The 26,770-nt window shown below is 45.7% G+C and overlaps 1 protein-coding gene across 4 annotated transcripts; it reads right to left on the bottom strand.

Moving 5' to 3' along the window:
- On the bottom strand, positions 1-25,923 carry Rgmb (repulsive guidance molecule BMP co-receptor b). 4 transcript variants are annotated; one of them, NM_001432540.1, is given in 5 exon segments: positions 1-3,329; positions 15,447-15,955; positions 20,763-21,025; positions 24,296-24,371; positions 25,283-25,923. In NM_001432540.1, coding segments are annotated over 4 exon segments (1,434 nt in total). In that variant the 5' UTR covers positions 24,301-24,371; positions 25,283-25,923; the 3' UTR covers positions 1-2,672.
- Between the last annotated feature and the right edge of the window lie 847 nt (positions 25,924-26,770).

The following is a 26,770-nucleotide window of genomic DNA, read 5'->3' on the forward strand; positions in this document are numbered from 1 at the left end:
TTCGGACCAGTGGGGCACTGCTTTATTTGTGATCGCTTAAAGGTTATAAAAAAAAAAGAACTACAGTAACAGTCAAGCGGGCTAGTGGGCAAGTACAACTCATGAAAACTGATTAGGTATTAAGTCCCTTCCTCCTCCTGCAGAGGTTCCTCAGCTCGTCCAACAGGTGTCACTGTAATCACAGAGCAGACATGGGGCAGCATGGTCCGTAACTTTATTTTTCTAGCATAATAATTTAACGTATTTACATAGCACACACTCACTGCTTTTACACAGATGCTTACTCATATACCTATGAACCACATCTACAGGTTTCTCTGCAAGGACTCGACACAATGGGGGTGGGTTTCAGGCACAGCAAAGAGGGCAATGTGTTTTTTGAGTCTTTCCTAAGAGAGACCTGGGAAGATCTGTGAAAAAATCAGTGTTTTTGCCCCAAGTTTCAAGCTCTCCCAGGAGACCCGTGAAAAGCAATAGCCTATCTGTTTGCCAGTACGGGCTGAAATTCTTCTGGCTATGGACTTCATGAAACAAGTTGAAGCACTATGTTCCTTAGAAACCCCAAAGAAAATCTGGCCCTTCTCTACAGAAGTACTTTACTTCTAAAAGTTATCTGTGGGAACCGTAAAGGACGCGTAGGGACACTAATATGAAGAGAACCTCCAACACGCTATTACTAATACTACTGCTGTAGTGTATCATGGCATCCACCCTTCCCAGCTAAACAACACAGCTAAACAGGCAAACTTTCTCTTCCAAACTATGGATAGACATGGTGGCTTTGTTCTCCTCAAAAGGATCAAAGGTGTATGGATCACATACTCTAAAGGAAGACACGGCAGGACCTTCTATTTTACTTTTACATTTGCACAAAAATAGTGGTTAAAAGTATCCAACACTCTCCCTCCCTCGTTCTACTCAATTACAAGTCACTTAGCTATTGACAGCTTCTGAGCTTGGCACATGGCTTCATAGGTGAACAAAGGTGGCCATGCTTCAAGGCTCAGGGTTGGTTGGTCCTAATACAGCTTTCTTACAAGGACCTTCTTTCAAAGGGCTAGATCCTAATTCTCTGGAGTTCAACCTTTAAGAACACAAAGCAGGGTACCTTCCTAACTGCCCCCAAGGTAAGAATCTGCCACCTCTACATGAGCATACAATCCCACCCATGGGTGAGATCACTTCTCTAAGAAACACAACTTCACAAAAGATTCCGTTTACTGACAGCCTTTGCCTGTCAGTCCCCCTGGCCAACAGGACATGTCAAAGGGCATCGCCATGTCCCAATGACTTTATTTAAGGTTTGTATCTTTGCGAGCGCATTAATGCAAACCTTAAATATGAAAACACAAATCCTATTACTTTTTGGAACCAAACACATTTAGATAGAATACAAACCTACCTACTCGGGAGTTAACTTTGCTAGTCTCACTGTCTTCTGTTATGTCCCTTTTATAGCTGGTGTAATGGAAGAGGCAAGGAGAGATTTTACTTGAGGAGGATTTCACTAACTGGCAGGTAACTATAATATTCATCTACAGGTGTTAAGATGGCAGACAGCTGCAAAGGTGGACATCACTTGGGGAGTGAAATGCCTGGTTATTAACACCAGGACTCAATAGCATCCATGGGCAAGTGCCCACTAATAAACACCAAGACAGATTTTTCTGTTCTTAAGGCTGTACCACTGGACCTCAATCAGAGGAGCACTAACAGCCAGTGTTTGGAATCCTGAGGGGAGGTTAAGGAGATGCTGGAGCAGAGCCAGAGAACACTGTTAGGACTCCAAGCAGCCAAGGAGAAAGTTAAGAACGTGAGTTTTACAAATTACCAAGGAGAGCGAGGCATGATCTCTTCTAAGCTGATGGTTTTGTTTTGCTTAACGACTTAATGGAGGGGAAAGTACAGTTTAAACAGGGACAGAGGATGGAAAAGAGTTATTAGCTGGGCTATAGCAAGGTGCCTGGTATTCACTTGAAATGGCCACCTCCAGACTGGCACCTGACAAAGAGCAGCTTCAGAAGGGTCAATCTAATCGACCATATGTGCTCAAATGCACATGAGTAATGGCTGCAGGTGTAGCACTAATGCCCCCATGTTCTGGAAAAGTGAGCTGTTAGAAATGGGGCTCTTTAGTGAGATCCACATTTTAAGAATCAAAAGTACTTACAAGTGAGGGGACAACTTTCAAATTGAGACTTCAAAGGAAGGGAGACAGCTCCATCAGGAACCGGTACCTTGGCAAATCAGTAGTAACGGGAAGGGCAGGAGGAGCAACCAGAGGAGCTATAAATTAGTCACCTCCAAAGGGATTGCTGTGGTTGGTGTCTGTGTATATGCACTGTACATATTAACCAGGTACACACATAAATATTTAATATATAAAAAATAAAGTGCTTTCTAAGAGGTCCCTAGGCAGGGACATTATAAAACATTTCACAAAACGGCAAAACAAAATTGATACAATCAAAAAACACTATAACAGACATATGTGAAAACAGCCAAACACATAATGTACAATCTGGTGTTCCAGGACAAACATCTGTCATATACATGGTATATACATATATACTTTTTCACTCAATATATTATGACAATATATATTTAAAATTTTGCTATAGACAAAAAACCAAAACAAAACAGAAAAACAAAACAAAAACAACAGAGAACTCCTACAAAACCATAGTAAGGATCAAGCATGTGAGTCCAAGACCAACAGGCAGATCGCTGTGTCCCCCATGGCTGCTGGGGAATATGTGCCAGCGTTCCTTTCTCGGGTGCAGCGCTGCCACGTCCTCCAAGGCACTGTGGGCCGCAGCAGTAAAGTTGGCATCACCAGTGGTGAGCAGGTCAAAGACACAAGACTGGAAATAGATGTCCTTCACTGGCATCTTCTCTTGGCATTGGGTGCTGGCAGTCTCCAGTGTGTAGCCAGGCCAGGCCTGTGCTGAGGTGGTGTGGGGCAGGCTGTGCCCCAGGATAGCAGACACCTGGCCTTGTCCATCATCAATGCATTCACTCATGGGGCAGCCATTCACGCACAGCTGCAAGTCCTGGCTTTCCTCGTAGGACATGGCCAAGTCTTCGGGCATCCGGATAGCGAGGGTTAGGTAGCGACCCAGCTGTCGCACAAACACTGTGGTGCCTATGTAGCGGGCATGCATCTCTACGTATCGGCCACTCTCCTTCTCCACGATGTGAAGACTCTTCACATCACCGTCCCCCCCACTGGTGGTGCCATCCACAAAGGCAGCCGGCAGGTCATCTGTCACAGCTTGGTAAACCTTCTGATCCGTGCACTCATGCTGTGCTTTGAAGATAATGGTGATCTGTGGGGTGGAAGAGGTACAAGTTAACACAGCTGGAGGGGAGTGCTGGAGGGAGAACTGAGGCCTTGGGAACAGTCCATTTATTTGTCTCCTTCTAAAAATCACCAAGGGACAGCAAGCATAGTTGGGGTGAGGTGGGGGCTCCTTGCTAAGACGTACAGAAGCTTCTAGGGACTTAATTAATGATAACAGAGCCCTGCCTTCTACAGGGAGATCATTCATTGGACTATCTCCATTTTGCATGACTCATCACTATTAATATAAATACTGAGAGACAAAAACAGAGGCTCTTTGGGGGTGGGGGTGGGGTATCCGCAACAACTACCAATCATGTGCCTGCGGAGAGAGTCCTTTAAGTCTCTTAATCAAATGTTTCGCATCCCTGCTTAATCCCGGTGACAGGGGATTATTTGGCAAGCACAGCACTGGCAGAGATAACAAGCCCCAAACCTAGTAACAGAAGAGGTTTGCCCCAAACACTGCCGGGGCCTCTGACTCCTCATGGCTTTTCCCTGTAAGCTCTTAATTTTCCAAATGAAGCAAATAGTTCAGGGAGAAAAAAAAAACCCTACCCATTGATAATACAAAACCTTCCTTAGCAAGACCCACCTTCTTCCTTGTGGAATCCTTTTATTTTAACATTTATAAAATCTGTAACAAATGAACCCCCTCCCGTTTTTGCAGCCAGCTTCTGGTGAGAGAGGGTAACTGGGAAGGGACAGAGGGTCTGTGTGCCGCTCCCCCAGCACCATCTGACATCGCCTGAGACTCGGCTTATTGTTGGTTACGCGGCAACAGTTTGCTTGTTCTGCTTTTTAATTTAAAAAAAGAAATAAACTAAAGGACACTGGGTGACCTGAATCAAGAAGGCAGGCAAGCCACACATTCTGTAAGAAACTCTGAGGGCATGAGACTCTTAGCTCCTGCAAGGAAACTAGTCAAAACAATGGACCCTTGTTTAAAAGGCCAGAAATGCCCCCCAAATCCTGACTACCACCCTCAAGCTCATGTCTGAAGTTTTTCCCCAAGTCAGCCGGCATTTGCTCACACTATTTAATTCCACATGTTCCCACTGGTGTTACTTGACTGGAATTTTCCAGCCATTTCATTTTACTTCAGCCAGTTACAAAGCCCAGATCAGAGCCAGCTGCACGACAGCAACTGGCTAAGTTCATATCCGTTGTTTGCAGCTGCAGTCGAAAGCCGGACAATGTGCTGTGAAAACCCGGGCCTTTCTCTCCTAATTGCCCAGAGCCACAATTTGATTTCACGACCAGCCCTTCTCACATTTCAACACCTTCTTAACAAGCCAGAGAAGGTGACCAGAGATGACTCAGGAGAGCTGCTCACTCTAACCAGGGCCTTCCCCTGTGAGGGGTTCTGAGGTGGGTATCTAAGGAGACTGTAAACAGATTTATTTGGTGGCTCTAACGCCAGTTTGACAAGTCCCTTTTTAAGACAAGCTGGGATTGCTAGGAGGTGAAAAGTAAATTCTGTACCTGAAAACACCGGAGGAGGGACAGAAAACGCTAAAGGTTAACCAAACTAAAAGTCAACAACACTGTTTCACACAGTCGTGATCCTCACGGTATGAGGATCCTCTCAACTACAACACATTTAAAAACAGAAAGCTCAACAACTCAGCCATGAGTCTTTCTGGGCTAACAAACCTTCAGGCCAGCTTGGCACTGCACGCAACACTACAGGCATTTTGTTCACATTAGGAAGAGAGAAAAGGAATTCACTTTTGTTGGGGCAACAAAGCAGAGATATCCAATTGCAAACGAGTTACCGAAAAAGACACACAGGAGTCTATATTAAGATGAGTGGAATAGCTTCATGTTTAACCAAGCCTGGTTTTTTCATTAGGCACAGCAATTCCAACCTGGAACTCTGGACTCACTTTAAACACCCCTCACCCATCACCTTCTGTGATACAGGGCTCGTGGAAAATTAGCATTCTCTAGGACCTGTACCTATCAAATATTCTACTCTACCTCATGGGTTTTGTCTACCCATTTTACTTGAAGAGACTTTCCATCCGATAAAATTACAATGTGATTTCTCACTTGGGCATGAGTATAAAATTATCTGTTGAATCAACTTGCTGGGGGGAGAGGGAGGCTGAAAGAACTTCAGAGCATGGGAAAGGGTCCCTGAGAAGTCCCTTATAATTTCAGTGTGTACTAAGCAGGGACCTAGATTCCTAATCAATGCAATGTAGAAAAAACTCTGGGTGGCAGTTTCACATGACTTGACTTTTGTACTGCGATGCCATTCCTCAGAACAATTACAACACAAGCTCTCGACCAGCACTCAGCCGTGACCAGCACGAAATCCATTTTAGATTGTCCAACTCTCAAGAAAAGCAAAGTTGTTCACCCGTAATAATTTTCACTTCAATAATATTCAAAGTTTCACTGGAATTTCTGCAAATTACAAACTTTAAGAATTTTAATATAGCAGCCATCGTAATCCTAAAATGGGTGTTCAGACTGTTTAGAGCTTTCACTCCGCAGTTAAAAGCTGTAAAACAGTGGCTATGCTGCTGGCTTCCCTCCACTAACTGATCCATGTGCAGTAATAACTCAATTTGTCACATCTGTCATGCCACACCATTTATTATTGATGGGTGGCATTTCTGTGCATTTAAAACATCAATGTCTTTTGTTAAACGTCCTCCGTCTAGTTCCTCTTAACCCCACCTTAGACAAACTACTCTAGCTTTCCTCATTCATTTTTAATCTCACTCCTGAGATCTCTACCACCCACAAGGTCTATGAGGGAGAGAGGGATAGCAGCTACAAATCAACCTTTCCACACACAAAAGGCCGAAAGAACTTAAGGGCTGCTGTAAAGGAAGAGCAGCCGTCCTCGACCTTCCTAATGCTGTGACCCTTTAATACAGTTCCTTGTGTTGTGGTGACCCCAACCATAAAGTTATTTGTGGCTACTTCATAGCTGTAATTTTGCTACAGTTATGAATCCTAATGTAAGTACTTATCTGTGCTTTCCAATGGTCTAAGGCCGCCCCCTGTGAAAAGGGTGTTTGATATCCACAGGTTGAGTACCATTAGTTAAGAGGCACCCGCCTGCTTCTTTCCAACTGGCAGGTAAAGGAAATATATGAAATGGAATTGAACAAGTCATGAGGAAAATCTAGGCCCTGCTTCCCCAGGATACAGAGAAATCTTCCCAGCCTGGAAAACACCACGCACAGGTTTTAAAACACAACTCCCCAAAGGCTTTGCCCTCAGTTCTCTGTGTAGACTGTAGCTCTGGTACACACTGTGGAAGAAACATTTACCAGGGTTCCAGCAGACTACTTAGCACCACAAGTGCAAAGAACTTTCTTGAATGAATCCTCAACAAGAGAACTGGGCTTTTAGAGCTAAACATGGGACTAGAAACGAAACTGAAGCAATGAAAGGTAATTTGATTTGTATCTGTTTAAAATTCTGCCATGTACAAGGAAGTTAAAGCGAATTTTATTTCATCTAATTAACTGATATGTCCATGTTGTCAAGTCACCTGGGAGTAATTATGTTGGAAAAAAAAAAAAAAAAACACCAGCAGACCCTCAAGGAGATCAAGACCAGGCTCAGGGCCCCTCTCAGGCCTGCACATGTAAGTAGAATACGGCTTTCCCCCTCAGTCCTCTAGACAGATTAACATGACCATTCCAACAACAGCAATACTGAAGCCACACTGGCTTTGTCTCCAGTACTAACAAACCTAAATTCTACTCAGGAGGCCAATTTTTCTCAATGTTGAGAAGCTCATGGAGGAAGCTCTGAAAGAAGCTGAGGCCCTCGACTGCACCTTACTTTATTTCCAGGGTCATTGGAGTGTGGATTCTAGCTGGGGCAGGCCTCTTCTGTGCAGGCAAGGAGGGAACTGACCTTTAGTTATATAAAAATGAGCGTAACTCTCTCTCACTTTTGTGAAATGGGGAAATTCACACACACTCATTCAGAGTAACTTTCTGTCTGAACAATTTGATGCAGAACCCAGACGAGAGTCTGTTTATATGCAGTATACTAAATGCTGGGCGGGAGGTACATGCTGTCACTGACCGTTTTCCCAAAAGCATCAGGGAGAGGGTCTGTTAGGAAGTTGTAAACTCAATAAACCAGAAAGCAATTTTACAATCACTACTCAGCTTACATCAAATATTATACTCGCAGAAAGTCTAGGAATTGCAGAAGTATAAGATGTTAATTACTTTTATTGGTTAGGACAATATACCAACAGTTAAGACAGCACACGTTTATAAGGTGAGCAACATATTACCCTAGACTCCTTTAGGGTTTAGGCAAGACCAGGGTTATATATGCCTTCAAAACAGGTACCAGGCGTGTTTGCTTCTACAGAGCTCTCTGCTCTGAGCACTCATGGGCAGGATGCAGCCTTCGGTGTTGCCCTAGGTAATGAGCACAAGCAAGAACAGGGGCAGCTTTGGCTGCTGAAGGGGTACTTGGCAGCAGATGGAGAACTAAGAAGCCAAACCAGAGGGGAAGGACACCCACAGCTGAAGGCTGCTAGGGTGGTCCAGAGAAGCATCGGTCCAGTTGCTGGAAAAAACTCCGAGAAGGAAAGCAATCTGGCCCAGGGATAACACACGAGACGGACATGCACAGAAATGCCAACTTTCAAAAACCAGTTTCTATATAATTAAAACAAGGAAGGCGGGAAGCATAAATAGGCACAGAGGTGGGGAAGTTAGCCAACTTCCTTCTACACACCAGAGTAACACCATGCCGAGCATGAGGAGGCAAGCCCTCCAGGCCTGCAAATCTCAGCAACTTCACAGCCCTCAGCTAGGCAGGATCTGTCACACAGGTCCCAGTTTCCAGGGGTCAGATCCTGCAAGTGCTCAGGGTCTAGGTTCCACTGTGGTTCCTCGACTGATGGATTGTGGGAAACCATGGCCTCTCTGATTACTTCTCAGCATTAGGGAGGGGAGAAAGGGAGAAAAACCCTCATCGTCTTCACAATATACCAATTTTGCCAGCTCTAGGTTCAATTTCAAGTTCCCAGAAACAAAAGAGAAAAGGATTAAGACCTTCAGAATTGGTGCCCACATGTTTTAAAAGGTCAGTAACTGGCCAAAAACATCCTTGTGCCTGGGCAGGAAGATGGGAAGATGTCAGTACCTGACAAATGTCTGTAGGTCCAGACTGAAGCCCGAATCTGTCAAGAGCACTTGCACGGGAGATGAGAAGTTCATGTGTAAATGCTGAGGTGTCCATCCCCTCCACAGTGCAGACAGAAAGCCAACATAAAAGAAACCTACCAGAATTAGCTGAACTCCCTCCCCGGCCCTAGGTATTGAAATAATCAGCTGTGGAGCAGAAAGAGCTCCCATTCTCTAGCAAGCTGGTTTCACTTGAGTTCCAGTTAGGACCCACCAGTACCATAGGTTCACTCCAAGGCTCTCCAGGTTAATCTCTCTTAGGTGTGTTAGTTCTTGCTCCTTAGCACTCAGACAGGCGGAGCACTTGGTTAAATTACCCCACCCACAAGAACACAAAATCCAAACACTGGAAGAGCAAGTTTTCTGGCAGTCAAAACAAAGACAAAGCGGGGAAGGGAACATTGTCACCGTTGCAGTTTCATTGTTTCACTGTTGCAATGTTGCACACCGTAGGTAACTCTCAGCCCATATGCCAGGCAGAACACGTCTGGCTAGCATTAGCTGAAGCCAGCAGCAGCAACAACACCACATGGGAACACCAACCAACCAACCAGCGTTTCCTTCTCGACCCTTCCCCTCCAAAGGTTGACTCAAAGAAAACTGAGCAGGGCAGAGAGAGACACTTGGAAACTTGACAGTGAAACAAGTTCTGACTCTCAGCTGTGTATCAGACTTGGCTTCCTGCCCCTGCCTTAAACTATGGAGGAGTGTGGATGTGCTTTGCAGCAACAGAGGCCTATACCACACAAGGAATCCTGCCTGGCTTGGACAAACCTCGGTTTAATTTCACTTACCAAGGGGGATTTTAGAAAGCCTCCTTCCAAGGACATCTGGGATGGGAGTGGGCAGTGTCAAGAAGATTAAAAGATGGTAAAGAACTTTTTACCCAGAGTATTTTTTTTTAAACATATGTGGAAAAACCAAAGTGATACCTTATTTGAAAAACACAGCAGAAAGAATAACTAAGGAGCCCATCTGTCTTACCAAATGCTCTCGTACTGTATACACCAGTCACCCAGTGACAATTCTCCTTTCCCCTTTCTTCCCTAACAAGCACTTGGAAATCTTTCTACCTCCAGGCAGTTTACTGAAACTATACCACACGGTAGTTCCTTTGGCTAACACCTTATAATCCAGTACAAACGAGAGCCTTTTGGGACCTTGAGAAAGACAGCAGACCAGTCCCATCCAGAAGCAGAGCTCCTCTGTTCTTCTAAAACCCAGTCTTTAACATTTCAGTGCTATGTCTAAAAAAAAAAAAAATATCAGGAATGACAAAAATGTCTAACTCATGACTTAGCGAGGGTTTTAAAAATTAGATGGGACTCTGAAAGGTAATTAAGACTGGTGATGGTAGAAATATAGATGCAGGTGGCAGGCACTGGCTGTGGGAGGTGGGAAGACAAAGGTGCCAAATCCCAGGAGCAAGCAGGGCAGGAGGGGTGTGCCTGGGGGATGGCCTGTGATGCACTTCCACAGTAGCTGCTCTCTATTGCTTCCTGACAGCCGTGTCAACCTGCTAACTAATGTCTCTGGGAATCAATGCATTCTACCAAGACGCTCTGAGGACAGCTGGGTCTACACACAAACCCACCCTTGCCTAATGTTGTACATTTCAGCCCAGACAATGCAATACCGAGGCTACGCTCACCCCTACATCTCCTACATGATGATTTAAGGATAAAAAAAAATGCAGCAGCACCAAATTAATGACATTTTTTATCAGAAATTATTACACCAAGGGAGCTACAACTATAAACTAGTATCTTTGTAGTCAAAAAGGATCAAAAGGAACAAATGGCTATAATTACACACACACACACACACACACACACACACACACACACACACACATCTTACAAAAGCAAATCTTAGATTTCAATGTTTAGATACTTCTAAAATTAGACCCTTTGCCACCATGACTACCACTGAATGCAGGTCCATACATCTAAGCACAATTCAACCACAGTGAAGGAGGGACATCTTTATTGATAAAAATTAAAAAATCACTACTGTGTAGCTCAAAGGTATTCACAGTTATTAAAACAAGTCATTATAGAAACTTGGCTACAAGAAACAAATATGCTAAGGTGTGAGGTCAAGAGAGTACAGGTTTCTGAACCGTGATCTGGAGATGCATTTAAAATGACAGCTGAAAGCTTTTGCAATGCGGGCATGTCTGAGCAACAGATGACTCCAGAACGATGACCTACATGTCCACTGTTGCTGTGCGAGTGTCTAAGGGCCATCAGAAAGAGTGGCCACAACATGTTCTAGTGCTACCAAGGTGGATTTTATCAGAATGGAGACCTTAGGCTACACTGCTCAAGAAAGATATTAACCAAAAAGAAATAAGACCAAGCTGTCTACATGTCTGGTGGAAACTCTCACAACTTCCAAGAGAGCAGCTAAAGAGCTTGAGATGTATAGATATGAAACTGCCTTGGCTCGGCACTGGGTGCGGCCCACAGGATAGCAGGAGGTGGTGGCCACTGCAAGAACTAGTGTCTTACTTGGCCAATGGTCATCTGGTTCAGGGAAGCATAATGAACAACCCCTTTCTTAAAGGTAACTAACCTGCCTTACAGCAAACCCTTTCCGTGGCTCAAGGAGGAGCCCAGGATGTGTGGTTCCCAACCTTCCCTACCTCTGATTTGTTTACATGAGATTTAAGTATTTTATAGAAAGCCAGAGAAGTGGGAAAGAATGTGAATACAGACAAGCTAGAGGGAAAAATAAAGCGGAGGAATACTTGTGAAAATCATCACTAAAAATATGGTCACTGTTAGGTAGGTAACACGAAAGTTTAACTGAAAAGCACTTTGAAAGGTTATTGAAAATGGACTTAAGAGACTGAGTTTTAATTCTTTAAGTTACATTTTATCTGTTTATTCTGTGTTTGCATGGAGAGCTCACGTTGGAATCGGAGCACAGTTTGTAGAGTCGGGTCTCCCCTACCACTTTACTTCCTGAGCTAACATCAGGTGGGTCAGGCTTAGCTGCAGGCGCTTTACCCACTGAGCCATTTTGCTAGCCCCAGACTGAGTATTTAAACAGTGTCCACTTTCATTTTCATTTGTAGGTCTGAGGAGGTAACTCACAGTAGGAAGCCTCTACCACTAAACTCTACTCCTGTCTCAGCAACTTTAATACATGGGCACATGCAAAGGGATTGAGAAGTTTTACTTTCTAATCGCTTTCTGTGATCATGCATTTACGTATCCTTTCTAGGGACCTCTGTTTAAGGGCAGAGACCCAGGCTACTGAGCGGTTGTGTTGAGTCTGAAAGTGGCAAAGAAAATGGGAAGCAAAGGTCCTAAGCCAGGTGTCCCGAGGATAGGCTACCTGGCTCCTCTGGGGCGTGTGAGGTCAGGACAGCCACTGCCCAGTGCTTCTCTGGAACTGGCAAGGTGTGACTGCCTCCTCCCCAGCAGGAAACCCTTATCTCTGCACTCCTAACGTTTCTAGTTCTAGTGCCATCTCCCTCCTCCCAGCCCCCCCATTTCACATTCTCTGTGCCTGCATGCCTGCAGCTGCCTCTCACAGCCAAAGGTGGGGAAGATGTCTATCTGAGATGAGGTGATGTGTGTAGGTGTGCCAGAAACTCTTGCAGCCCCGGGGTGGAGAGATGAAAAGCTTGCCCTGGCTTCCCTCCTTGAGTAACACATCGACCTGGTGAGCTGGTCCACTAGTACAGTCTCTTCCATCGAGCAGGGTCTAAACAAAAACACGGAGGCCCTAAGAAAGCAAACGTGCACACCGTGACCACCTGGAAAACAAGCCCTTCTTTTCCCTTGGGGAAGGGAGAGCCAGTGTGTGGTGAGAAGAGTGGATAAGGAGAGATAAAGACACATTAGACTGTAGGTCTATCTGTCTGAACCCACTCGCTGCTCATATGCAGAAAAAAGTGTACTTAATAAATGTCCCCGAGTACAGTGACTTCATCTTACTTTAATCTGTTTAGGTGTCCTTTGGTGACAGGGGGCAGATATGTTTGGAAGGGAGACCTTGCTAAGCTCAACTTGCAGGTGGCTGGCTCATGAAGCCAGGCTCCCAGAAGCCAGTTGTCTTAGTGACCTCACACTGAGTAGAACACCCAGTGTCTAGCATTTCTCACAGTGAGATGCATGGATGTTTAAACGTAACACTTCAGCCTCACAGATGGCCTTCCGTGGGGCAGTTACTCTTTAAGTACAGAGATGTAGCACGCAGGTACGCTTCCTACAGTGTTGGTCGGGTAGATCCAGCAATTCTCAGTGCAAGAATACCCAGGAGACTGGGTTGGGACCCTTGTTTATGGGAAGTGTTCTAGCTGGTGGGACAATCCTGGTGGATTCATATAGAATCTGGGGAGTGGTGGGAAGCAGCTGGCATCTAGGTGGAAGGAGCTGGCCACCTTCCCAGAAAGTTACACCTTGTCCCCAGCCTCCTCGCTTACACTCTTTCTTTTCTCCTCTCTCTGCACAACTGGATGCTTGTACTTTGTCTTGTCTGAGGCTCAAATCAGTGGATTTGGTCAAGATAGGACTGAGACCCAAATGACCCTTCTCTCCCTTTTTGCCGCTTTCTCTTCGGGTACTTGTCACAGAGACAAAAAACGGAAAAGGCTACTGTGTGCTGAGAGTCACATGAAGGAAACCCTTCCAAAACTTTTTAATAAAAGAAAATGTTTTAAAACAGATTTTGAAAAAAAATCAGATTTCGCTTAGAATGTATTTTGTAAGGACATTGTGCCTCATGTGTTTTTATTTTTATTTTATTTTTATTACCACTTTTTCTTTAAAGTCCTTAAAAACGAGCCTGTGCAGCGTAATCGGCCTTTGCTGATTTCAGCAACACACAGCACAATGGCGGAGGGCCATGGAGTATGGCTGAGCAGCATGGGGGAACAGCGCTAAAGCGCAGCCAGAAACCACACACTCCAGCTGACCTCCTGAACCCCTTCAGAGGACTTTTCCTCCATTTTGAAAGAACAAAGACTTGGGCTCTTACCAGATCAAGAAAACAGACTTGTATGTGTGTGTGTATGTATATTTATTTATTTGCTAATCTAAATGCACTGTTCCATATACACGTGTGTGTGTGTGTGTGTGTGTGTGTGTGTGTGTGCAACAAATTATTATTTAATTTGACCAAAAGTCTTCCAAATCCTCAACTATTTGAACAATGGATAACTATTGCCACATTTGAGGTGTCTTATGAATGTTGTAATCCTAGATTTTTGGCAATGGCCTACCTTACAACTTCATAATCATACATATATATATATATATACATATATATATGAATGATATATCATAATCTTAGATATATATATATCTTAAGGGTTTTTGTGTTGAGTGTGTATGTGCCTTGAGTTCATACATGCAAGTGTCTTCAGAATCTAGAAGAGGGCATCAGAACAGAGAACTTGAGTCACATGGTTGTGAGCTGTCAAGTTGGTGCTGGTAACTGAACCCAGTCCTCTACGAGAGCGGTAGCTGCTCTTAACTGCTGAGCCTTCTCACCAGTCTCATAATCACACATATTATATATATATAATATATGTGAACTTTTCTACGAACCCCATATTCTGAGATCTATGATAGAAAAGTTATTTATAAACATATAAGAGCCAGAGAAAGAAAGCTTTATTTTTGAGATGTAGAATTTGCTAAGGCAAGAGGCAAGCCTGAGATTTTACAGGGTTGAAATATAAACATTTTGGAGACTCCCCTAAAAAGTCTGCTGCGCTGGAACAGCTCTCTGTGTTCAAGAGCAATGGCTTCTATTTTTAGATTTGTGACACTCCTGGGTGTCTCCAGATATCTCCTGAGGTGTTGTAAAATTCCCTTCACAAAATGCCAAGTAAAATAATTTAAACTCACTTAAAAATATGCCACACATTTGGAGGCAGGGGAGGGAGCCAAAGGAACAGCCACAGGACTTCCAAAGCTTGATCTCTGTCAATTGTATTTAGTCTATGACTACTAAAGAGCAGGTATAATAAATACAGGAAATCAAAGCAAGTCTATCTGTGGGGTTCATGGCCGGGGAAGACAGGGAAGGAGGGGGGTTAGTTGGACACTAGGAGAAACTCCTCTGACTTTATTTATGAAAGGTCAGTTACTTAGCACTGACTGGTCCTTGCAGACCCTCCTGACAGTCTCTTCCACCTTGCGGGAAGACATCGTACCTTGCAGCTGGCATCAAAGGTCTCTCCCTATACATGATCAATTTCTTGAAAATAAACAAACCAGGCTCACAGACACTGGCTCAGGGTAAGCTCAACTTAATTTTGCCAACTTTCTTCTTAGCTTCTGACTTGAAACTGTTAAAAGAGGGTGTGAAGTTACACAGGGCTTATATGGCACTGTTCAGCAACAGCCAATCCTTAACTTCCTTGGTTACCAAAAGGTTAGTAACTAAAGCACCATTGTGGGTTTGCCACTGGGAAGCCTGGCTTACCGCCATTACATTTACTATAGCTTCTAAATCTCCAATAAAGTAGGTTTCCTGATGGGCCACTGCCCCAGGCTTCACAGCTTTCTTTACTCAAAACACCCACTCTCTCGTCATCTGAAGACTCTGAATGTGGATTTCTTTGAGAAGAGTCACACACACAAGCACTCACAAGACAGCACTGGGGAGCACACACATTTTCCTCATTAAACAGGCCCGCCTTTTCCTCCCTGGAGAACTTGATTTCACTGTTTTGTTTTGTCCTTCATATCACTGTCTAGTTAACTTTAGACCCACGTCTTACATGCCGGAGAAGATCTTTCATCAAACAATTTCAAACCTTTACCAACCCTGTTAATAACTTCCCAAGAAGATATTCAGACAGCTCCTCTGAACGAGGCCTTTATAACAACGCATTTTATCAGTTGTCTGAAGGACCAAACAACTTGAGTAGAAAGGGGGGAAAGACATGTACTTACCTTGTTCGTGGCAGTTGCGCTGGATCCAGGGACCACAGGCACGTTCGTCACTTGAACCGAAAGGTAATTGTTGTCTATGAGTGGCCAGGCCCCTTCCACTTTGCACGTTTGGAAGTGATCCTTGAAAGTTCGAAGGTGAGGATCTCCGAACAAGCCACAGAAAAGGTAATTGGGAGGTCTCTGGTCCCCTCCCCTGTGTTCTCTGACTCCCCCATGGCTGTGGTAGTTACAGGGGTCATGGGTCACTTCCGGGTTGGTGGAGGATGTGGGTCCATCCTTGGAACAGTTCCTCTGACTCATGAGATCACTGATACCTAACACGGCAGAATGGTACACCAGGTTGCCACGGCAGGCTTTTGAAGTTCGCTGGGTGCACCCAGCATAGGCACGAAGTGCCTTGCAAAACTCAGAGTCAAAGCCATCGGCCGCGGAGTTCAGGTGTGAAGTCAGGGACACGAAGTCTGTGGTACATTTCTGGATTCGACATTGAGCAGGCTGTTGGCAATCACCTATGGGAAAGAAGGCAGGAACAAGCATGCAACTGTGTCATCAGTTCCTGGGCAGCAGGAGAGAAGATGCTTTTCTCCCTATGAACTCTCTGTTCTACCTCATATACTCCCACTTTAAGACACCTTCGCAAACAAGCTTGAGCTTTGGTAACTGAACAAGAGTCTAGTCTAGAAATGCCTCCAGGTTAAAATTGCCAATGAAATATTGTTTCTTGTTTGCTATTTTGACAAAGATTGTTCTGCTCCAAAGCAAAGCCAAAGATATGGGCTGTTTTGAGTTTTAAAGTCCTATGAGTAATTTGCTCTGGAAAGCAGCTGGGGGGGGGGGGGGATACACTATGCACATAGCTATGATTAAAGCCTACACACACCGAAGAAAGGCTAAAACTCTAAATTATAGTTTGTTTAAAGTATCTTTACCTGGCTTTGTATGGCTACAGGGTAAGAAAATCAAAGGAAAAAAAAATTCAAGTAGTAAGTTGTTTTACTTTTCCTGATGTATTACTAATAAGTTGCATCACCACATCCAGTCACCACGCCTTAGTGTCTATCAAACCTAAGTACTCTGCTAAGAAAGTGATTCACTTGACCAAGATCCGATTTTACTTCTCTTCACATGTCTGTCATACCGCAAGCTTAACACGTCAAGCAAACCGTAGGCAAAAGACAGTTAAAAAAGTATGCAACATCAAAATTGTTTTTCAAAATGGGATCAGAGAACTATCGAGCCAAGAATTTGTATGTGTGTGACTGTGTACGTGTTTGTGTGATCATACACAACTCCTTTCCCTTTTAATTCAATTAATTAACAGTTTAGAGAAAAAGTTAAAATGAAAACCCAAGTATAAAAAGTCCTGTATTAAGAAATTCCAAATTATCTGTCACTTGTCTCTTATATAACAATTCATGAAATGTTTCTGAGCACAAGAGGAAAAGACAAAACAAAAAACTAGGTTAGTCATGTGTACCAATCAATTATACATTGTTTCAAAACTGAGAAAAGGTTTACTGAAGAGAAACACTGGCCCTCTATTTCAAATTGTATAAAATGAACTGTAACATATATTTGTTACTTAAAATTCCTAGTAGGTGTTTAACTGTTTAACTTATGAAAAGCTTAATTTCTTCCCATCTTAGCAGCATCCTCTTCTGAAGAATGTGTCAGCTGTTGTAACAGCCTCATGGTCTTTTCTTGGCATAAAGTGTCTCACCTTTTGTACTGGTGGTGGTGAGGGTTTGACATCACTGGATGATCCACTGGTTTTGGCTAGTTTTGTGGTATGTTTGGTAGGTATATGAGTGTTTTGCTTGCACGTATGTCTGTGCATCACATGCATGCCTGGTGCCCTTGGAGGCCATATAGATGATGGTATTGGATTTCCTGGAACTGGACTTACAGATGGCTGAGCCACTGTGTGGGTGCTGGGAACCACGTTGGGATCCTCTGGAAGAGCAGCCAACCCTCTTAACTGATAAGCCATCTCTGCAGAGCCTGGTTTTGCTTTTGTTTTGAGACAAGGCAGGTCTCCTTGCATTGCAGCCCAGGCTGACCTTGAACTTTCGATCCTTCTGTATCAGCTTCCAGAATGTTGGACTACAGGTGTATGCCACCATGTTTGACAGAAGTGGGTGGGTTACTTTTTAAGTATGTAATTATTACAATATGTGGATACAATATATTTCAGGATATCAGTACTTAAAATGTCACCTGATGAAGGACATCATTTAGTAACCTCTATATTGTTTAGAAAGGTGCCTCAGTGTTTTTAAATTTTAATTAAATGGTAAACTATTTTTGTCTTTGGTTGGAGGGAAGTGTGAGGGTAGCAATCTGTCATTGTGAAATTTCAAAGACCCAGTTGAGCCTTCATTTTCATTTTTTACCAGAATAAAGGAGATTAAAATTGTTTTACTATTTTGGAGTTAATGGATTTATAGCAATCACTAGACCACTTTAAAAACAAAACAAAACAAAACAAAAGAGTCATTGCCATGTGTTTGGTCCATTCAAGGCTTGTTCAGTGCAGTGCTGACAAAGGGAGTTTGATTTACAGGACTCCTTTCTTGAAAACAAATGCATTTACTTTCAACTACTTTTACTGGACAACAAAGCGAGGACCAAAACAGTCAAACCAATTCACTATTCCAAAAGCCTTCAAGTTGTTTATCGAGGGAAAGGAGTATCCAAGGTCTTGCTCTGGACTTGGGATTGTTCGAGACTAACTAGTGTCAGTCACCGATAGCTGAGAAAGCAGTTGGGGGACAATGATACCCCTCCTTTTAAAGTACGATACAGAGCAAGTGCAAAATAAGTAAAAGCAGGGCCAAGATCGCTCCCTAACGAACAGCTCTTGGACCTCAAATAATGACAGCACTAGAACTTTCCGCTAAACTCGTGGGGCCTATTTGTTCTTTTTATGGTCTATAAAATCTATCTGAGCATACAGTTACTTATAATTATTTCGAATAGTCATAAAATATCAAAAGTGAGGACAGCGTGGAGATACAGAATCCCAGAGTTTGGGGGGGGGGGAGAAGATGCAGCGTTCATTCCCAGTGTTCTATTGTACCCAACCCCCATTCCTAAGCTTTCCCTTTTTCATGGTGGGTAGGTGCTGACTGCTTTGAGAAATCACACACAAAACAACAGCTCTTTTGCTTTGGATGAGGGGCCTACCCTCGGCTGTGGAGAGGATCAGGGTGGAGGGCTAACTGAAGAGAAAATGCTTTGAGGTCAGCATTTTCAGCTCCATCACAGGCTCCGGTATAATGACTAATTTGTAGCATACACCCAGAAATATCCAAGCTTCATGAATTTATAATGACAATGCACACTTTGCCTGTTAGAGGCGGTAATGTAAGCCCCCTGTCAGAATGCCAAGATAATGCAGGGCAGAAACACTCTCCAGGATGTGGCCAAGGAGGCCATGGAGTGTATGAGTAAGCAAGAAGGCCGGTATGTGATATTCACTCCTGAACTGCAAAGGTCTTCTTAAAATAAAATCATAAAATACATGTGAAAAATAAACAGGCCGTTTCCCAAGGGCAGAATCCAAACGATGCACTTACAAAGAAGAATTTTCTATTTTGGTGTCAGCAGGCCATCTACAGTTGGTGTGACTTGTGCTTTCGGCCAGTTACTGGAAGTGCTAAAAGGATTCGTGGTCTAGAGATTTCGTTTCATTATTTTTTAATGAACATAGGCAAGACAGCTTCCTTCACACGGGGACTGTGACTACAGCACAATTGCCAGGTTATCGTAAAGGAAATGAGATCTGTTGAGGCTGAATTGAGGGAGCTATGGAGCCATATGGGGCACAGAGGCAAGCGATATGACTCAGACGGAAAACATATGGTGGTCCATCTGCAAGCAGCACTTTCTGGGTTCCCTGGTCTGGAAAAGGACCCCAGCATTTCAATAGAGCCACTCTTCAAAGAGATCTCTGAAAAGCAGCTCGACTTCAACAAGTTGTTCACAGTAATGAGGGCCTTGGGTTCAATCTCAATGTGAGCACAGACTGAGTTACTGAAACCAACCTCGTGTTCCAAAGCCTTTCGTCCAGTTTCTCATGCCTTTGACAGGGCAGCAAGCAACTCCTCAGGAACTACTCTCCAACCCTGTCAGGACCCCACAGCAACCAATATCCAAGCTGCCAAGAGCTCAACCTAGCCTTTCAGCGTCCCTTTCATGAAACGCACCGTTTGACATAAATCATACATTTTTCTCACCCCAACGCTCCTGAATACTGGAACATTAACAAAAAGTTTCCATGAAACCGCATGCAGATATTTTTCTAAGGTTCTATTTAAATTACTAACTTAAAGCCAAATTTAATTATTCCACAACTGGCTATTACATTTTAGCATGACCCCGTCCATTTCCACAAGTGACAGTGTTACAATGCAGCTGTTATAACACCTCGAAGACTTGTCTCTTCGATGTCATTTTATTCCATTACTTAAAAGGCCTCCCAGTTATTTTAGGACGGTTCGTATATCTTATCAAGTAAAAAGTTTTCAGTACAGTTGAGTGTTATTAAACTAGAATTCTCCAGATTAGTGTTGTGTCAGCTGAACAAAGGGGGAAAGGGCTTCCAAGGAAATCTATGTAAAACAATGATCCTTTTAATTTTTGTATTAAAGGGAAATGCACAGTCTAGGCCAAGTATTAAAAAGATATGGCACTTCCTTGTAAAGACAACAAAATTAGGCATCACACGTCACGAGGGTCAGGTTCAGGTATATCCTTAGGGCATATTCCTAGTGCTGCATGGGCAGGGGCTGTGCGAACCTCCACACTGCAGGGCGCATCTGTCAAGCCCGCTAGGAGCCGAAAACCCAAGGCTTTCAAAGCACGTCCTCGATTCGCCAAACTGCGTCCAAAGCAGCACTGGCAAAACCGAAAGAGATCCCGGTTAACTTAAGTTTCTTTGGAATTCATCCCCCAAACTCGGGTGAAAATCTTTACACCGTGTGCGACTCCGGGCCTCGCCGCCACCCCCAGATGTAGAGGAGGAACAGCACAGAGTCTCCGCTCGCAGGCGACCAGGGCGGTGGAAACCCGATCCGCAGCTGGCTCCAGTAAACACCCCTGCAGAGGGCAATAAAGCCCCGGGGTGTCTGTCCCGCACGCGGTTCCAGCCCGCACGCTGGGACCGGACCACCGGCTGTCGCCGGCGAAGGCAAGAGGCGGCAGACAGGAGCGTGAACCTGCGACCGTGAGTGCCCTGCTCGCCCGCCAGGGCCGTGGCGTTCCGCACCCAGAACAAAGCCCGCGCGGCCCGCTCCCCACCCGGCCCGCGCCTACCTGCGTGGAGCAGTCCAAGGCTGAGCAGCAGCAGCAGCAACAGCGGCGGCGGGGGCGACGGCGGCCAGAGTCCGGGGCGGTGGTACTGCTCAGCCCCGGCGGCGGCGGGGGCGGCGGCGCAGGAAGGTGCTGCTCTCACGCCCATGCCCGTCCATGCAGGTCTCGTGCGCTCCTGCGAGGGCGGCGGCGCGGGCGCAGTGGCTGGGCCGGGCCTCGGGCTGCGGCATGGGCCAGGGCGCACGCCTCTCTTCTTCCTCTTCCTCCTTTCAGGCCAGCGTTCGAGACCGGCCGCCACCGCCGCGATGAGCAGGGCGTCGCGAGTGGAGGGAGGCGGCAATAGGGCGCAGAGACATCGAGACGGCCGGACGCGGCAGGCAGAAAGAGGCGGGAGAAAAAGATACAAAGACCGTGAGCGAGCGCCGACAGCAGCCCGGAGCTCAAGGGTGGCTGAGACCCAGCTGGCGAAGGCTGGACGTGCGTGGATCGAGAAAACCTCACCAACCGTAGCAGGCAGCGGCCCGGAGAGCTCCGCACCGCGGCCTGCGCGGTCAATCAATCTCAGCCCCGCACTTTCGCCCCGCCCCTCCGGGCTCTCACCAATCCGCGGAGGCCCCGCCTCCGATCACCCGCCTTCTCCACTCCCCATTGGCTGCGAACGTGCCTCCCGCCCTCGCATCTCACTCAAGTTCCGTGTCCGCCGCCCGCGGGTGGGGCAGCTTCGCCAGGGCCCAGCCTCCCTCCTGCCGGCTTCCTTGTGCTTTTCTCCTCCACCCCTTTCCGCGATCACTGTTTTCTGGTACCCAATAGAAATGGGCGACAGCGACTCTCACTTGGCCCGCGTTCCAGGAGAACCGGCCTTTAACCTTTCCTTGAATTAATGAGCTTCAGGTTCAGCTTCCTCCTAGTTTTTTGTTCGTTGTTTTTAATGACCCTCTCCAACCCCTTGTCCTATTGCTAGCTGCAGCCACTTGCAGGAAGCCAGCGCTTTCCCAAGCTCAGTGTAGCAGGTCCCCCCACCCCCACCCCCCACCCGACTCAGCCAATCGACTGCTGGACCTCATAGCAAACTTGTTGGGGGGTCTCTTGGCAAATCAAGAGTCCAGCCAAGCCTTGTTAGATACTCAGATGACACCGAGGTCCGTAGCAGATGGATGGACTGAGAAGGTACCTGCGAGCTCCCAGCGGAATTCGCTGGCAGCTGCGTGAGGCTCTGGTGTTTTGGTTTCTTTGACATTTTCCCAGCTTCAAAGCGGAGAGCGGGAGTCAGGGATTGGGCGAACTTCAACGTGTTCGGTTACAAGGTAATTAGATTAATGAGAGTGGTGAGTTTTTATGCAGTGCAATTATGCCACGATTTCTTGTTGCTCGGTGGCTTTTCCACAAATTTCCAGTCTATTAAATTAATCCAATGTTAGGTCTGTTTCTACTTGAGTTGTCCTCCAAAACCTAGGGCAATCCCCCTCAAATTATCTCTAAGGAGAAGGGCTAATATATGGAGACAAAAGAAAGCACGTGCGGAGTTGACGATAGGCTCCAATTTGTTATCAGTTAGTGTGAAGTGGTATCTATCTCCTTCGGAGAGTGGCGTCAGTGCTCCTAAGAAGCCACTTTACTTTCCCCCTGCCTCTGCCATTCTCCAAACTGTTGAGGACTGGCATTTAAAATGCACTTAGTGCAATCTAAATTACAGTTTGCAACTTTACCTGCTACATTACTCAGAATCTCTAATTAGGAATCTCCTATCAACCACAGACACATTAATAGTCCACATGTTACAGTGTGCTAATCAATGGACAAGGATAATTGGGGGGCAAGCCTTAGGTCTCACCATCTTACTTATTAGACACATTGTGAATTCCTCAAACCACCAGGTCCCTAATGAAGGAGACCTATCTGTTTTTACTGTAATTTTTCATTACTTATTACAGGCCATGATGATTCAAGTGGTAAACACACCTTTCACTACCCAAGATATAATCCAAGCCTTATGTCTATCTTTAATATGCTTAATAATAGCTTCACAGTTGCCTGGAGAAATGACTTTTGATGGGGGGAGGGCTGGATCTGACAGTTTTACATAATGGTGTATACTAAATGCTATCAGGACTTTTTTTTTTAAAAACCATTTTGCAGTTACTACATATAATCCATGAAATACAGTTCAGAAAATATTTCTTTTAAAGAGTGATCGCATGACACTCTTCTTAGAAGTCCTTTTAGCTTAGAGCTGGAGAGATGGTTGAGTGGCTTGTACAAAAGACCCGAGGTTCACTTCTCAGTGTGCACTGGCAGCTCACAATAGTCTGTAACTCCAGTTCCAGGGGATCTGAATCCCCTTCACCTTCACAGGCACCAAAGGGGCACATGGTGCACAGACATACATGCAGGCAAAATGTTCTTACACATAAAGATTTTAAGTGCTTTTAGATAGCTGGCTCACAGAAAAATGTAGGGTTTTCTTACCTCAATATTTAATTATATTCCGAAAGGAACCTTATGTTATTATCATGTTTCATATAAACAAAAGGTTAAAGATCAATACATTCAATTTAGAATCTTTCTGCTGATGACTTTGCTTTTTTTTTTTTTTTTTTTTTTTAAATACAAGGGGCTCCAGATATTCTTATCAGTAGAGGGCACCCTCGAGTTGCTTCGAATCCTGGTGTCAAGGAAAAAAAAAAACTGTTCAGAGGAAAAAAAATTCATCTCTAAGGTGTTTTATTGCTCCTCTGTTGTAAAATTTGACAAGCTTAAGACATGTATGCCTAACAATTCACTTTTTATTACTGCGTAAGTGTTCAGCTGCTGGAGGAAAATGCTTTTTCTTTTTAACAATTAAAGTACAAGGTGGTTCTTATTTTCCTGACATTGGGTCTGTTGACACAGTCTGGGGTGAATCTGGATGTTAGCAAGATTTGAAGTCAGCTTGGAAATCAAGAGCATGTTGAATGGTTTTTAGAGGGCAGCCACTCTTCCTGTGCAGCATGGTTAAGCAGAATTTGGGACTGGACAAAGAAAAACCCAGGGAGGAAGCTAGAACAAATTTGATGATTATAAGTTTTACATTTTTAATTAGGAAAAAAAAAGTGAGGTGATTGGCAACTTGAGCAACCCAAAAATCCACCTCGTGTCTTGCCATCTGCATTCTTTCTCTCTTCCTCTTTGTTTTCGAAGAGACCAGAACAGTACATCTAAGAGACCCAGCAAAGTATCCTACACCATGGGCATGCGAATGGGTAATTAAAACGGATGCCAGTAACGTTAATGGATTCTAAACATGATGCAATTTCATTTCCCAAATCCTTAACTGTGTCTTAACTGTTCCCCAGGTACTGAATCTCCATACCCAAAAACCTAACAAGAGGGTCTCTGCTTAACAGCTCACCCAGGACAGAGAAGCCAGCAATGAGCGATTTGTGTAACCCATTCCTGAGTAAGGGCTCCCCTGCTGCTCATTGCTCCACAGTGTTTGAAAATAGGGGGCCCGGAATAGCCCAGAGTCCAGCAGCATGTAGCTCCTGGCTTGTACTTACATCATTCTTAACCCTTCTGCACCTGGAGGGGGCTCAGCGGGATCAGGATGCCCCCGAGCTCCGGAACACGCAGGACCTAGGTGTGAGAGAAGAGCCCCAGGGCTCCGTATGAGCGCTGAGTCCCTGGAGAAAGAGAGAGACCACGGAGATCACGCGCTTACATCCCGGGCCCCTTGATCCCTAACAGATTCCAGTAGGGCTCGCTTCTGGCTCTCAGGACTAGAAGCGGCAGGTGCAAAAAGCATTTGGGAGCCGCTTGCCAGTGCTTGGAGGTAATGTGCTTCCTGTCCATTTATCTCAGGAAACCAGCACAGCCTTCCCTTCGAAACAAAATTAACCTCTCATTAGCCAGCCACTCACTCCCAAGAAGGCCTTAAAAGCTTTACCCTCTCACTAATGTATTTAGGCTTTTCTTCCAGGCAAACGAAGCCGAGGCTGTACTAACATCAGCCCCAGGGGTTCCTATGGGCTCCCTCAGGAGCCAGCTGCCAGCCTTTCACCAGTCTACTTTGGGAAATTGGCCAACACAGGATCCCAGTTTGTAGAAGCAGGCCAACCCAACATCCCTGACCGAACTTCACACCAACCCACCCCCTAGCCCCGGAGGATAAGTTTTTCTCTCTTTTCTTGGGTTCCTTTCACATTAAAGCTTCAGCTCCATTACCCCCGAGGAATGGGAAAACTTCACTGGCCAGCTATTCCCAGGTCATGGGCAACGATGGTCCCTTGGGAAGCATCCATGGAAAGCTGGGTGCGGGGTAGCCTTCCTTAGACTCTAGTCGGTTCCAGGCATTGCGAATTAAACATGGCCAGGAGCTTTTGGAACGCCAGGGCTTTCTCACCCTGGACCCCACAGCCCGGAGCCTGGCAGATTTATACCACACAGGTGGACCCAAGACCTAAACAAAACAATCCCCGCCGCTGCCTGCCATTCGCCCCCCACGTCCTCCGGGCCCACCGCAAACTTCAACAAAATAAACAACTCACCACAGGCATTCCCTTGTCTGCAGCGCGACGCTTGCCAGCTGGGAAAATAAGCCGCAAGCCACGCGGCCGGGGCGCTGGAGGGAGGCCACGCCGCGCCCGCCACTCTGCCCCAGGTGGGCGGCAGGCGGGCGGCTCCACCCGGGGGCCGCTCTCCAGATGCCGGTTCCGGAGTGAGCTCCGGGGCAGTGCTCGCACCCTGCCAGCCAGCAGGGCCTCTCTGTCACCTAGGGGGAGAGGGCGGGGAGACAGGTCCCTCTCCCCAACTTCCTCCAAACTGCCTCTTTCCCACTCCTGCCCCCAGCCGCAGCGGCAGACAACCTCCGCCGCGCCGGTCCCCACTCCACCTCACTGCCCTACTGTCCGGCTGGAGACCCGACGGCAGGGAGTGTGGGACGCTTCTACCCCTGCTTCCAGGTCCCGATCTCTCCTCTTCCCGGCTCCTACACCCTTGCTTGCACAAAGGCGCCTTTCACGCCGCCAGCGCCGCCCTCTGCGCCGCCCTTCAGGCCCGCAGCGCTGCCTTTACCCACCCCGCACATCCCGGTCCGGCTGCGGACTCTGCCAGTTGTCACCCGGACCGGCAGTGGCCGACGCGTGCGGTGTTCGCACTCCGCGCCCCCACTAGGGCAACAGACACCCTCCCCTCTATTTCCTCCTCGTTTTCTATAGCTGTTCGTCAGCGCCCTCAAAAGAACGTCCCTCCAACTATCCTCCAGGGTTTCCTACTGTGTGTAACTATGAAGGAGGTGACAGGGGTGGTCCTCTGGACGTGTGCGAGCATAAGGGTGTTATCGTTCCTGTCTATCTGAGGTGCCAAAATGACCTGGCCTCACGTCGAGAGAAAGGGTAGGGAAGAAAGAACTCCTAGACCCAAAAGAGAAAGTGTGTTGTAAAAGAGCTGGCTCAGGAAATGTTTCAGGGCGACAATCCTTTCCATTCCGTGGAAGGAGATGGGGGAGGGGAGATCGAGCTATGTTCTTGAGCTTGATAGGTACTTAGCGGCAGCTCTTTCTAGAACAAGAGTGCGTTTTTTTCAGTTAAAACTTTAAGCATCTGGACTCAGGTCGTTAAACCTTACCCTCCCGTGATCACCTTCTCGCCTCTAACCTTTACCTGCAGTTTCTCCATCTAACGGTAGGGGCAGCACAGGGTAGTATAAAAAGGGCGGGACTTCAGCGGGTTTAACTTCTGAACCTTGGGTTCACTGTCAAGAAAAATGTGGAAGGTTGAGGACTCAGGACCTCAGGTTTAGAAATGTAATGACAAAAGACCCCTCGTCGTATTCCCTGTCTGGATGTTTGCATTTCACTTTACGTTATCGTCTCTAAATGCCAATCAAACTGGGGAGAAAAACAAAACAAAATGAAAACAAAAACAAAACAAAAAACCCTGAGACTGTTTAAGGTGTCTGTAAGATACATTGAAACCGGCTCTATTTAGTATTGAGAATGAAAAAAAAACAAAGAGAAAAGAAAAAAAGAAACAGGT

Source organism: Rattus norvegicus, chromosome 1, assembly GCF_021556685.1.
Source record: "Rattus norvegicus strain SHRSP/BbbUtx chromosome 1, alternate assembly SHRSP_T2T, whole genome shotgun sequence".
Taxonomy (NCBI): Eukaryota; Metazoa; Chordata; class Mammalia; order Rodentia; family Muridae; genus Rattus; species Rattus norvegicus.